Source organism: Somniosus microcephalus, unplaced genomic scaffold (assembly GCF_052327205.1).
Source record: "Somniosus microcephalus isolate GS21.2 unplaced genomic scaffold, FLI_Smic_1.0 unresolved_chr2, whole genome shotgun sequence".
NCBI lineage: Eukaryota > Metazoa > Chordata > Chondrichthyes > Squaliformes > Somniosidae > Somniosus > Somniosus microcephalus.
The window spans coordinates 14,958,599-14,971,601 of NW_028225180.1; the positions used below are offsets into that span (position 1 = coordinate 14,958,599).

Sequence of the window (13,003 nt, forward strand, 5' to 3'; positions counted from 1 at the left end):
AAAACGCTGGTGAGGCCACAGCTGGAATACTGTGTGCAGTTCTGGTCGCCACACTATAGGAGGGATGTGATTGCATTGGAGAGGGTGCAGAGGAGATTCACCAGGATGTTACCTGGGCTGGAGCGCCTCAGCTATGAAGAGCGACTGGGCAGGCTGGGGTTGTTTTCCTTGGAGCAGAGAAGGCTGAGGGGGACCTGATTGAGGTGCACAAAATTATGAGGGGCATAGATAGGGTGGATAGAAAGGGACTTTCCCCTTTGTAGAGGGGTCAATAACCAGGGGGCATAGTTTCAAGGTAAGGGGCAGGAGGTTTAGAGGGGATTTGAGGAAAAACTTTTTCACCCAGAGGGTGGTTGGAATCTGGAACTCACTGCCTGAAAGGGTGGTAGAGGCAGGAACCCTCACAACATTCAAGAAGCATTTAGACGGGCACTTGAAACGCCATAGCATACAAGGCTACGGACCAAGTGCTGGAAAATGGGATTAGAATAGACAGGGCTTGATGGCCGGCGTGGACACGATGGGCCGAATGGCCTCTTTCTGTGCTGTATAACTCTAGGACTCTATGACCTACTCCTGCTCCTCCGTCTTATGTTCTTCTGTACAGAGGATCCGCTGTGATCTCATGGGATGGCGGAGCAGGCTCGAGGGGCCGTGCGGCCTCCTCCTGCTCCTAGTATTTTAGGTTATTACATTCTTGTAGAGCCTCTGAAGAATGGCGAGGAGCCAGCAGCACACACCTTCCCTGAAGAACAGTTGGGAGGCCGAGAGCAGCGATTCCGTCTGCGTCAGGAGCTCTTTGAAGGTCTCGTGGACGCAGGGAAAAGTGTCCTTGTAAAACAGAGTCTCTTCCAGGTCCACTTTGGTTTCATTCTTCGCCCCTGAAATGAAGAAGCAAGAATTGACACTCGTCTCTTAGAAACATAGAAGATAGGAGCAGGAGAAGACCAGTCGGCCCCTTGAGCCCGCACCGCCATTTAATGAGATCATGGCTGATCATCCAAATTCAGTAACCTGTCACTGCTTTCTCCCCATATCCCTTGATCCCCCTAGCCTTAAGAAATATATCCAACTCCTTCTTGAATATATTTAGCTAGCTGGGGAGCCCCGCGTTGCGAGGGCAATTTTGGGGCGCTTGGTCTCCCTACCCCTGTGTGTCCCCCCTCTCCCTGTCATGTCCTCTCCCTGTCCTATCCCTCCCTCCCCTCCCCTCTCTCCCTCCCCTCCTCTCCCTCCCCTCCTCCCCTCCCCTGTCTCCCTCCCTCCCTCCCCCACCCCCTCCCCTCGTCCACCCCCACCCCTCCCCTCCCCTCCTCCCCCCACCCCTCCCCTCCCCCCACCCCTCCCCTCCCCTCCTCCCCCCACCCCCTCCCCTCCCCTCGCCCACCCCCTCCCCTCCCCTCGCCCACCCCCACCCCTCCCCTCCCCTCCCCCACCCCTCCCCCACTCCCCCACTCCCCTCTGTCCCTCTCTCCGGCCCCTCCCCCTGCCTAGTGCCTGAGGTCCGGTGCCGTTGTGATAGCGGCCGTGCGGGGCCTAGCGCTTAAGGCGCGGTCGGGTTCTGAGGCCGGGACGGACCGGAGCTGAGGTCCGCCGCGTATCGCACGGCTGATAGACGGCCGCTGCGGGCGGGCGGGCGGCGCATGCGCGGTCAGTGCGGTCCTCTCCCTGTCCTATCCCTCCCTCCCCTCCCCTCTCTCCCTCCCCTCCTCTCCCTCCCCTCCTCTCTCTCCCTCCCCTCCTCTCCCTCCCCTCCCCTCCCCTGTCTCCCTCCCCCACCCCTCCCCTCGCCCACCCCCACCCCTCCCCTCCCCCCACTCCCCCACTCCCCTCTGTCCCTCTCTCCGGCCCCTCCCCCTGCCTAGCGCCGGCGCGGTCGGGTTCTGAGGCCGGGACGGACCGGAGCTGAGGTCCCCCGCGTATCGCGCGGCTGATGGACGGCCGCTGCGGTCAGTGCGGGCGGCGCATGCGCGGTCAGTGCGGGCGGCGCGAGGCGGCCCGCGGGGAGCAGGCAAGGGCGGCTTGGCGGCCGTTAGCGAGCGGGAAACTTCGGGCGGCCCGCCCGCGCTCCGTCCGCGACACCGTGAAACCTGAGAGGGGGAAGTAGAGAGAGACAGAGAGGGAAGAGGAGAAGGAGAGAAAGGGAAGAGGAGAGAGGGAAGAGGAGAAGGAGAGAGAGGGAAGAGGAGAAGGAGAGAGAGAGAGGGAAGAAAGAGAGAGAGAGAGAGAAATTTTTTGAGCTTCAGGCCCCGAGTCCCCCCTGCGCGAGGGTGAGGAGGAGGGGGGGGGGTTGCTAAACACAATATAAACCTCAAATAAATTGTTAATTAATTCCCTAACACATAATTCAAATATTTACCTTACTTCCCTAACACGCTGAAAGTGTGGGGAAAAAATTGTGAAAAATCAAGATGGCAGCCACTCACCTCGGTTCAGAAGAATAAGGCCCGCCCACACACGCACCGATTGGTCGACCGGTCAGGTCACCGAAGCGTAGGATTGGTCAATCGTCGAGTCACTCGACACTCAACTGTAGGAAGGAACCCGCCGTCCGATTGGTCGACCTCGACGTCACACGGTCGCTAATGAGATGCTAATGAGCGGAAGGCTGAACGTTTTTCGGATACTGCGGGCGCGGTTTTTGTCCGGCCGAAACGTAAATACACCTATGACCGGTCCGGAATCACAAGCTTTCTTTTGAGGCAACGCGCGCGTCGGTACGCTCTGTAACTTTCAAACGTATAGAGAACGGACAGACAGACAGACATCAGGACAGACAGAAGAGCTCTTTTATATATATAGATGAATTGGCCTTTACTGCCTTCTGTGGTAGAGAATGCCACAGGTTCACCACTCTCTGGGTGAAGAAATTCCTCCTCATCTCTGTTCTAAATGGCTTACCCCTTATCCTTAGACTGTGACCCCTGGTTCTGGACTCCCCGACCATCGGGAACATCCTTCCTGTATCTCGTCTGTCTAGTCCTGTTAGAATTTTATAAGTTTCAATGAGATCCCCTCTCATTCTTCTAAACTCCAGCGAGTATAAGCCCAATTGACCCAATCTCTCCTCATACTTCATTCCTGCCATCCCAGGTATCAGTCTGGTGAATCTTCGCTGCACTCCCTCCATGGCAAGAACATCCTTCCTCAGATAAGGCAACCAAAACTGCACACAATACTCAAGATGTGGTCTCACCAAGGCCCTGTACAACTGCAGCAAGACATCCAAACTGTTGTGTATGTACCTTTAAGGGAATAACTGGTCTTAGACTGCAGTACCGGCAGTGACCACCCCTGTATAAAAGGCCCTAGCAGGCTTCTGTAGTTTCAGTTCCAGGTTGTCTCCATTCAGTAAAGACCTGTTATAATCAACTCCTGCAGTCCATGTCTCAATTATACACGAACATAATACTGGCGACGAGCAGATACGAACTTACCTACAGTCTGCACCACCTCATGGGGATCCATCCCTGAAGCGAAGTTATCAGAGGTCGAGGCCAGAAGGAAGAAAGAAACAGTAGAAATGGGCGTCGGCCGTGGGCATCCGCCTCTGAGTCAGCGGAGTTGAAGATTTGCAGGAGAGGCTGTCGAGAGCGGGGCTTGGTTATCCTGTCGATGGTGCTTCAGCTAATCGGGCGAGTGGCAGGTAGTACACTGATCCTTCCTGGGCTGCGGCGGTCTAGAGCTCGAGCGGGTGGCTTTGCAACACGGCCGAGCAGCGTTGTCGGGAATAGGAGAGAGAGAGAGGGTGGAGCACACAGGGCGCGGCCGGTGCTATGAAGCTGGGCAGCGTACAGACCCGAGAAGAGGGAGACAAGTGTCCTGCAGGGTTGTTCCAACGACGGGGGAAATAATAAAAAAAATAAAACGCGCAGAAAGCCGCGAGGAGCTGCAGTTTGCCACGGAAACCGCGGAGAGCGGCGTTAGCAGCAGCGCGGGGGGAAGTGTGCGAAGACCATAGGGCGTCGCCATCAAGGCATAAAACGCCAGCAACAGCGCTAGCAACAGCAGAGAAGACAGAAAGCGCGGGAGGCGCCATCTTAATCCAGCGGGGAAGAAGGCAAAGCGCAGGAGGTGCCATTTTGTTAAATCGGGGAAGAAGGCAAAGCGCGGGAGGCGCCATCTTAGATTTCCAAGATGCCGAAGACTGGCTATATCACTGCCTTCGATAATGCAATAGAAGACTGGACCACGTATGTGGAAAGAGTCGAGGTATATTGCGAGGCAAACGAAGTAGCCGATGAGAAAAATGCATCGGTACTGCTAAACTTAATGGGCGCAAGGACGTACGGCCTATTGTGGGACCTGATTACTCCAGCCAAACCAAAGGCGAAGAGTTTTAACTAAATTGTTGCTATCCTACAGGAACACCTAAATCCTGCACCACTGTTGATAGCAGAAAGATTTAAATTCCACAGGAGAAATCAGCATAAAGATGAGAGCAATGCTGATTACCTTAAGGAATTATGCAAGCTATCAAAGCACTGCCAGTTCGGAGCAGGACTGGCAGATACCCCACGGGACAAATTTGTCTGTGGACTCTGGAGTGAAGGAACCCAGAAGAGGCTACTCTCAGAGAAAGAGCTGACGCTAGATAAGGCTTTCAGCGTGGCAGTATCGTATGAAGCAGCAGCAAGGGGAGCTGTGGAAATACAGCAAAAGGCACAGGAATACAGCACCCACGAAATGACACGGGGATTTGCAAAATGTTATCACTGCGGCAGAACAAACCATGACCAGAAGGACTGCTGGTCCAAGGACAAAATATGCAGGCAATGCGGAAAGATGGGACACATTGCACGAGTTTGCAGGTCTGGGAAGAAGACCACCGAGAACAAAAAGGCTACTAAGGAACCGTACAGGAAAGTACAAAAGATGACGGACAGTAGTTCCGAAGACCAGATGAGCGATAGTGAATCCGGGAACAAGAGACTAAGCTGTCTCAAACTTCACAACGTAATCGCAAAAGAGGATCACCGAACCATTTGGGTCACCCCCACGATAGCAGCGTCCCAAGTCAAAATGGAATTGGATACAGGATCAGCTCTAACCATCATGAATCGACGAGACTACGAGCGACTATTCTCACACATACCCTTGAAAGAGACATCCATTGTCTTGAAGACGTATACGGGGCAAAAAGTATACCCCAGAGGAAAAATAAGGGTGCCTGTCGAATACAACGGCAAGGAAATACAGAAATTGTATCTCTACATACTGCAAGATGGTGGACCACCGTTATTGGGACGTGAATGGATCAGAAAGATAAGTTTAGACTGGCACTCCATTCAGGCACTGACGGTGGCTGGTAAAAAGGATGACGACGTCACTCCTGGACGATTGTCAACAAACTTAGCTAAAGCCAAAGAGGTATTTCAACAAGAACTGGGCACTCTTAAAGGCGTAACCGCCTCGATAAAAATAGAAGAGAATGCAATTCCCAAGTTTTTCAAAGCAAGACCGGTACCATATGCAATTCGCCCAGCCGTCGAGGCAGAGCTGGAGAATCTGGAGAATGCAGGCGTGTTATCTAAGGTAGACTGGAGCGAGTGGGCGACACCCATCGTTCCTGTCATGAAGAAAACGTTAAACAATAAGTCTGAGGAGCCAAGGAAGGTTCGCATCTGTGGGGACTTCAAGGTGACGGTGAACCCAGTCCTTCACACAATACAATATCCTCTTCCAAGGATAGAAGATATCTTCGCCTCACTATCTGGAGGGAAGCGTTTTACAAAAATTGACCTAGCACAAGCATATTTGCAGATGGAGGTTGAAGAATCCTCTAGGAAGTATCTCACGATAAACACCCACAAAGGTCTTTACCAGTATAATCGACTAGTATTCGGAGTAGCATCAGCTCCGGCGATATGGCAAAGAGCGATGGAACAAGTCCTGCAAGGGATTCCGGGGACTCAGTGTTACTTGGACGACATCCTAGTGACAGGTGAAGATGACAGTGAGCACCTTGCCAACCTAGAGCAGGTGCTCACTAGACTACGTGAACATGGGCTACGAGCCAATCGCCCCAAGTGCGAGTTTTTTAAGAAACAGATATCATATTGTGGCCACGTGATTGATGAAGAGGGGTTACATAAGTCCCCTGACAAAATTGAAGCGGTAGTTAAGGCTCCAGCGCCTGAAAATGTGTCACAAATGAGGTCATTCCTTGGATTGGTGAATTACTACCATAAGATTTTGCCGAATTTGTCCACAATTCTGCACCCACTGAACGCCCTACTACAAACGGGAGTAGCATGGAAATGGAGCGATGAATGTAAGCGGGCCTTTCAGAAGAGTAAGGACCTAATCACTTCAAGAGAAGTATTGGCTCACTACAACCCATCACTACCGATAAGACTGGCATTGGGGCGGTACTGTCACATAAATTCCTTGATGGTTCAGAGAGGCCGATAGCTTTTGCGTCACGCTCGTTAACTTCAGCCGAGCGTAACTACGCCCAGATTGACAGAGAGGCCCTCAGCCTGGTGTTGGGGGTGAAGAAGTTCAATCAATACCTGCACGGTCAGAAATTTACTCTACTAACTGATCATCAACCACTTGTCTCCATTTTCAACCCTCAGAAGGGCGTACCGATAATGACAGCACAACGGCTACAGAGGTGGTCCCTTTTCCTAGGGGCACACCAATATGACATCGAGTACAAAGGAACTAAACAGCATGGGAATGCTGATGGATTGTCGCGCCTACCGTTGCCGACGGTGGAAGAAGAACTTGCAGTGGATCCAGTGGAGATATTCCACTCGACCATAGTCGAATGTCTCCCTGTGACGAATGCAAACATAGAAAAGGAAACACGAAATGACCCGACACTCTCCTGGGTCTATGATTTAATGGTGAAGGGATGGCCAGCACATGGCGAACCACTGCTGCCAGCATTCTCGCCAAGAAGAGAACAGCTGTCAGTGTGCAGAGGAACCTTGATGTGTGGATCCAGAGTAGTAATTTCACCCAAATTGAAGGATAGAGTGCTCAATGAGCTTCATGAGGGTCATCTGGGAGGGGTAAAAATGAAGAACTTAGCCAGAGCGTTTGTGTGGTGGCCGGGAATCGATAGAGAAATCAAAGAGATGACCAAGAGCTGTACAGGATGCCAGAAGGTCCAAAACGCCCCACCACAAGCCCCTCTACATCCATGGGAGTGGCCCTCATCTCCATGGCAAAGGGTGCACATTGATTTTGCTGGTCCCTTTATGGACTCGATGTTTTTAATTTGCGGTGGATGCACATTCAAAGAGGCCAGGGGTAATAAAAATGTCCTCAATCACCACAGAAAAAACTAACACAGTCTTACAAGCCATATTCGCCAGGAATGGGCTGCCTGACCAGATTTGCTCCGACAATGGACCACAGTTTGTGTCTGAAGAGTTCCGGAGGTTCTTAAAGAACAATGGTGTTAAGCATTACACATCTGCCCCATATCATCCAGCCACTAATGGATTGGCCGAGAGGTTCGTTCAAACATTCAAGAAGGCTATCAAGGCAATGTGTAATGAAGATATACCCCTACAACACAAGGTGGATAACTTCTTGTTTGCCTACCGGAATGCGACACATGCGGTTACCAACCAAACTCCAGCCATGATGTTCTTCAATCGAAGACTACGATGCCGCTTGGATTTGGTTAAGCCAAACATCAGAAGAGATGTGGAGAGCAGGCAGTTTCAGAATATGAATGAAAGGCCGACCAGGAGTTTTAAGATAGGTCAACCAGTTTTGGCCCGGGACTACCGCACAGAGAAATGGCAGCCAGGAACGATCTGTACACGGCAAGGACCTCTAATGTATACCGTGGACGTTGGAGAGAGCATTGTAAGACGCCATGCTGACCAGATTCTAGAGTCACTGGAAAACGTCAACTCCACACCACGATCTGATACACCTGGCGATGAAACCGAAGTACCAATTGCATCTACCGCAGAATCGGTGATATTGGAAGCAGACGAACGAAACAACGACATTGATCCCGACTCAACTTTGCCAGAAGAACCTGATACCCCAAAGAGGCGTTATCCAGACAGAATCAGGAAGCCTCCTCAAAGACTGAACTTATAATTGCTTAACTTCTACCAATGTATTTAGCAACCGTAATTGTGATTGTAATTAGTTATTATTTAGTTGTTAAATGAATGCTATGTACTGTTTATCTAAAAGGGGAGGAATTGTTGTGTATGTACCTTTAAGGGAATAACTGGCCTTAGACTGCAGTACCGGCAGTGACCACCCCTGTATAAAAGGCCCTGGCAGGCTTCTGTAGTTTCAGTTCCAGGTTGTCTCCATTCAGTAAAGACTTGTTATAATCAACTCCTGCTGTCCGTGTCTCAATTATACACGGACATAATACAAACCATTGAACCAAAAAAAAAAACAAACAACATATTTTTGAGACCCAGACACAGACACAGGCTTTACGACGTGCGACCAAAGGCTCGGTCAAAGAGAGAGGTTTTAAGGGATCCTCTTAAAGAAAGACTTGAATCTCTATAGCGTCTTTCACGACCTGAAGCCGTCCCAAAGTGCTTTAACCGCCATTGGAGTACCTTTTTTGAAGTGTGGTTCTATTGTAACATAGGAAACAAGGAAGCCCAGTTTGCACACAGCAAGCTCCCACATACAGCAATGTGATAAATGATCAGATCATCTGCTTTTTTTGTGTGATGCTGGTTGAGGGAATAATACTAGACACAGGACATCAGGGAGAACTCCCCCCTGTTCTCCTTCCAAAGGTGGCCGTGGGATCTTTTACGTCCACCTGAGAGGGCAGACGGGGGCCTCGGTTTAACGTCTCATCTGAAAGATGGCACCTCCGACATTGCAGCGCTCCCTCAGTACAGCCCCCCCGACAGTGCGCTGCTCCCTCAGTACTGCCCCTCTGACAGTGTGGCGCTCCCTCAGTATTGCCTCTCCGACAGTGCAGCGCTCCCTCAGTACTGCCCCTCCGACAGTGCAGCGCTCCCTCAGTACTGCCCCTCCGACAGTGCAGCGCTCCCTCAGTACTGCCCCTCCGACAGTGCGCCGCTCCCTCAGTACTGACCCTCCGACAGTGCAACGCTCCCTCAGTACTGCCCCTCCGACACTGCAGTGCTCCCTCAGTACTGCCCCTCCAACAGTGCGGTGCTCCCTCAGTACTGCCCCTCCGACAGTGCGGCGCTCCCTCAATCCTGCCTCTCCTACAGTGCAGCGCTCCCTCAGTACTGACCCTCCGACAGTACATCGCTCCCTCAATACTGCCCCTCCGGCGGTGCAGCGCTCCCTCAGTACTGACCCTCCAACAGTGAAGCTTTCCCTCAGTACTGACCCTCTGACAGTACAGTGCTCCCTCAGTACTGCCCCTCCAACAGTGCAGCGCTCCCTCAGTACTGGCCCTCCGACAGTGCAGCGCTCCCTCAGTACTGGCCCTCCGACAGTGCAGCGCTCCCTCAGTACTGGCCCTCCGACAGTGCAGCGCTCCCTCAGTACTGACCCTCTGACAGTGCAGCGCTCTCTCAGTACTGCCCCTCCGACAGTGCGGCGCTCCCTCAGTACTGCCCCTCCGACAGTGCAGCGCTCCCTCAGTTCTGACCTTCCGACAATGCAGCGCTCTCTCAGTACTGCCCCTCCGACAGTGCAGCGCTCCCTCAGTACTGCCCCACCGACAGTGCGGCGCTCCCTCAGTACTGCCCCTCCGACAGTGCAGCGCTCCCTCAGTTCTGACACTCCGACAGTGCAGCGCTCTCTCAGCACTGCCCCTCCGACAGTGCAGTGCTCCCTCAGTACTGCCCCTCTGACAGTGCAGGGCTCCCTCAGTACTGCCCCTCCGACAGTGCGGCGCTCCCTCAGTACTGCCCCTCCGACAGTGCAGCGCTCCCTCAGTTCTGACCCTCCGACAGTGCAGCGCTCTCTCAGTACTGCCCCTCCGACAGTGCAGCGCTCCCTCAGTACTGCCCCTCCGACAGTGCAGCGCTCACTCAGTACTGCCCCTCCGACAGTGCAGCGCTCCCTCAATACGGCCCCTCCGATAGTGCGGCACTCCCTCAGTACTGCCCCTCCGAAAGTGAGGCGCTCCCTCAGTTCTGACCCTCCGACAGTGCAGCACCCCCTCAGTACTGCCCATCCGACAGTGCGGCGCTCCCTCAGTACCGCCCCTCCGACAGTGCAGCACTCCCTCAGTACTGCCCTTCCGTCAGTGCGGCGCTCCCTCAGTACTGCCCCTCCGATAGTGCGGCGCTCCCTCAGTACTGCCCCCCCGACAGTGCGGTGCTCCCTCAGTACTGCCCCCCCGACAGTGCGGTGCTCCCTCAGTACTGCCCCCCCGACAGTGCGGTGCTCCCTCAGTACTGCCCCTCCGACAGTGCAGCACTCCCTCAGTACTGCCTATCCGACAGTGCAGCGCTCCCTCAGTACTGCCCCTCTGACAGTGCAGCACTCCCTCAGTACTGCCGCTCCGACAGTGCAGCGCTCCCTCTGCACTGCCCCTCCGACAGTGCAGCACTCCCTCAGTACTGCCCCTCTGACAGTGCAGCGCTCCCTCAGTACTGCCCCTCCGACAGTGCAGCACTCCCTCAGTACTGCCCCTCCGACAGTGCAGCACTCCCTCAGTACTGCCCCTCCGACAGTGCAGCACTCCCTCAGTACTGCCGCTCCGACAGTGCAGCGCTCCCTCAGTACTGCCCCTCCGACAGTGCAGCACTCCCTCAGTACTGCCTCTCCGACAGTGCAGCGCTCCCTCAGTACTGCCCCTCGGACTGTGCAGCACCCCCTCAGTACTGCCGCTCCGACAGTGCAGCGCTCCCTCAGTACTGCCCCTCCGACAGTGCAGCGCTCCCTCAGTACTGCCCCTCCGACAGTGCAGCACTCCCTCAGTACTGCCCCTCCAACAGTACAGCGCTCCCTCAGTACTGCCCCTCCGACAGTGCAGCGCTCCCACAGTACTGCCCCTCCGACAGTGCAGCGCTCCCTCAGTACTGCCCCTCCGACAGTGTGGCGCTCCCTCAGTACTGCCCCTCTGACAGTGCAGCGCTCCCTCAGTACTGCCCCTCCGACAGTGCAGCGCTCCCTCGGTACTGATAGTGGCAGTGTCGGCCTGGATTATGGGGCTCCAGTCTCTGGTGTAGGGACTCGAACCCACCCGGTGGTGAGAGTGAGACCAACTGAGCCACAGCTAACACCTGGAGAGAGAGACAGAGAGAGACAGAGAGAGAGAGAGCGAGAGAGAGACAGAGAGACAGAGACAGAGAGGGAGAGGGAGAGAGACAGAGAGAGAGACAGAGAGACAGAGAGATAGATAGAGAGAGAGAGAGAGAGACAGAGAGAGCGCGAAAGAGACAGAGAGAGAGAGAGAGAGAGAGACAGAGTGAGACAGAGAGAGAGAGAGTGAGAGAGAGACAGAGAGACCTACGTATTAGATACAATGAGACCCTCAAAAGATATAAACACACCATTAGGAACAAAACACAAAATTATACCCACAAAAGACTCGAAGAAATTGAAAACTCCATTAATCAAAATCAATTCTGGGATATGTGGAATAACCTGAGTACAACACAATTGGAAACATTACCAACCCAAGATGGCGACATCTGGAGAACACATTTTGAAAACCTCTACAAAGACATCCCAATAAACGAAGCAAACCCAAGTCAACATCATGTCACAGAAAAACTCCACACATTAGAAGCAACAATTAAAGACAACCAAAACCCTCCAGACTCCCCAATCACTTGGAAAGAATTGGCCACAAAAACAAAATCTCTCCACCTAAAGAAAGCCTGTGGTCCAGACAACATCAAAAATGAAATGCTCAAGTTCAGCAATATGGAGATGCAGGGTGCTGTACTCAAGTTATTCAACATCATATTACGTTCAGGCTGTTTTCCCGATATCTGGTGCCAAGGACTCATCTCTCCCATATATAAAAGTGGAAACAAATCAGACCCAAATAACTACCGTGGCATCTGTGTCAACTGTTGTCTAGGGAAGTTATTCTGCAGTATTCTAAATAGTAGATTGCTGGATTTTCTTAACAAACATAATATCCTTAGAAAAAATCAAATAGGCTTTCTTCCAAAACACCGCACCACCGACCATATCTATACCCTTCACACTCTCATTGAAAAACATATACACCAAACAAAAAATGGGAAAATATTCGCTTGTTTCATTGACTTCAAGAAAGCTTTTGACTCTATCTGGCACGAAGGGCTCTATTACAAACTTCTTCAGTGTGGAATAGGGGGCAAAGTCTATGACCTTATTAAATCGATGTATCTGAAAAATAAATGCGGTGTCAAAATTGGAGACAAACGCATCGGTTTCTTCACCCAGAGAAGAGGCGTCCAGCAGGGCTGCAATTTGAGCCCGACCCTGTTCAACATATACATAAATGAGTTAGCAGACATGCTGGAGCAAAGCGAGTCACCGGGTCTCTGTCTCCTAGATGGGGAAGTGAAATCCCTGTTCTATGCAGACGACCTGGCTCTGCTGTCTCCCACAGAACAAGGATTACAGCAACAATTAGACCTACTCGACAAATACTGCCAAAATTGGGCCCTGACAGTAAATCTAAAGAAAACCAACATCATGATTTTTCAAAAAAGGCCCAGATGTCAGGAAAACAAATACCAGTTTACTCTCAGTGATACCATCATAGGACACACTATGAGCTACACTTACCTTGGTCTAACCATCACAGCATCAGGGAGCTTCAGCATAGCAGTGAATGCACTAAAAGAAAAAGCCCGAAGAGCCCTATATGCAATAAAAAGAAAATTCTACAACATCCAAATCCCAATCAAAATCTGGCTCAAAATATTTGACAGCATAATCCTGCCCATTGCGCTGTACGGTAGTGAAGTATGGGGCCCACTCAATCACCATAGCTACACCAAATGGGAAAAACACACAATAGAAGCCCTACATGCAGAATTTTGCCGAAGCATTCTTCGCACCCAAAGGAAAACACCAACAAATGCATGCAGAGCCGAACTAGGCAGATACCCACTGATAA

The 13,003-nt window shown here is 52.3% G+C and overlaps 1 protein-coding gene across 1 annotated transcript in view; it reads right to left on the reverse strand.

Annotated features, from left to right (window-relative positions):
• Positions 1-13,003, reverse strand: part of LOC147092174 (plasma protease C1 inhibitor-like) — a 55,843-nt gene that overhangs the window by 28,569 nt on the left and 14,271 nt on the right. Inside the window, exon 2 of the mRNA XM_085975560.1 lies at positions 741-914. Within this exon, the coding sequence (XP_085831686.1) occupies positions 741-914 (174 nt within the window). The remainder of the gene's footprint in view (positions 1-740; positions 915-13,003) is intronic.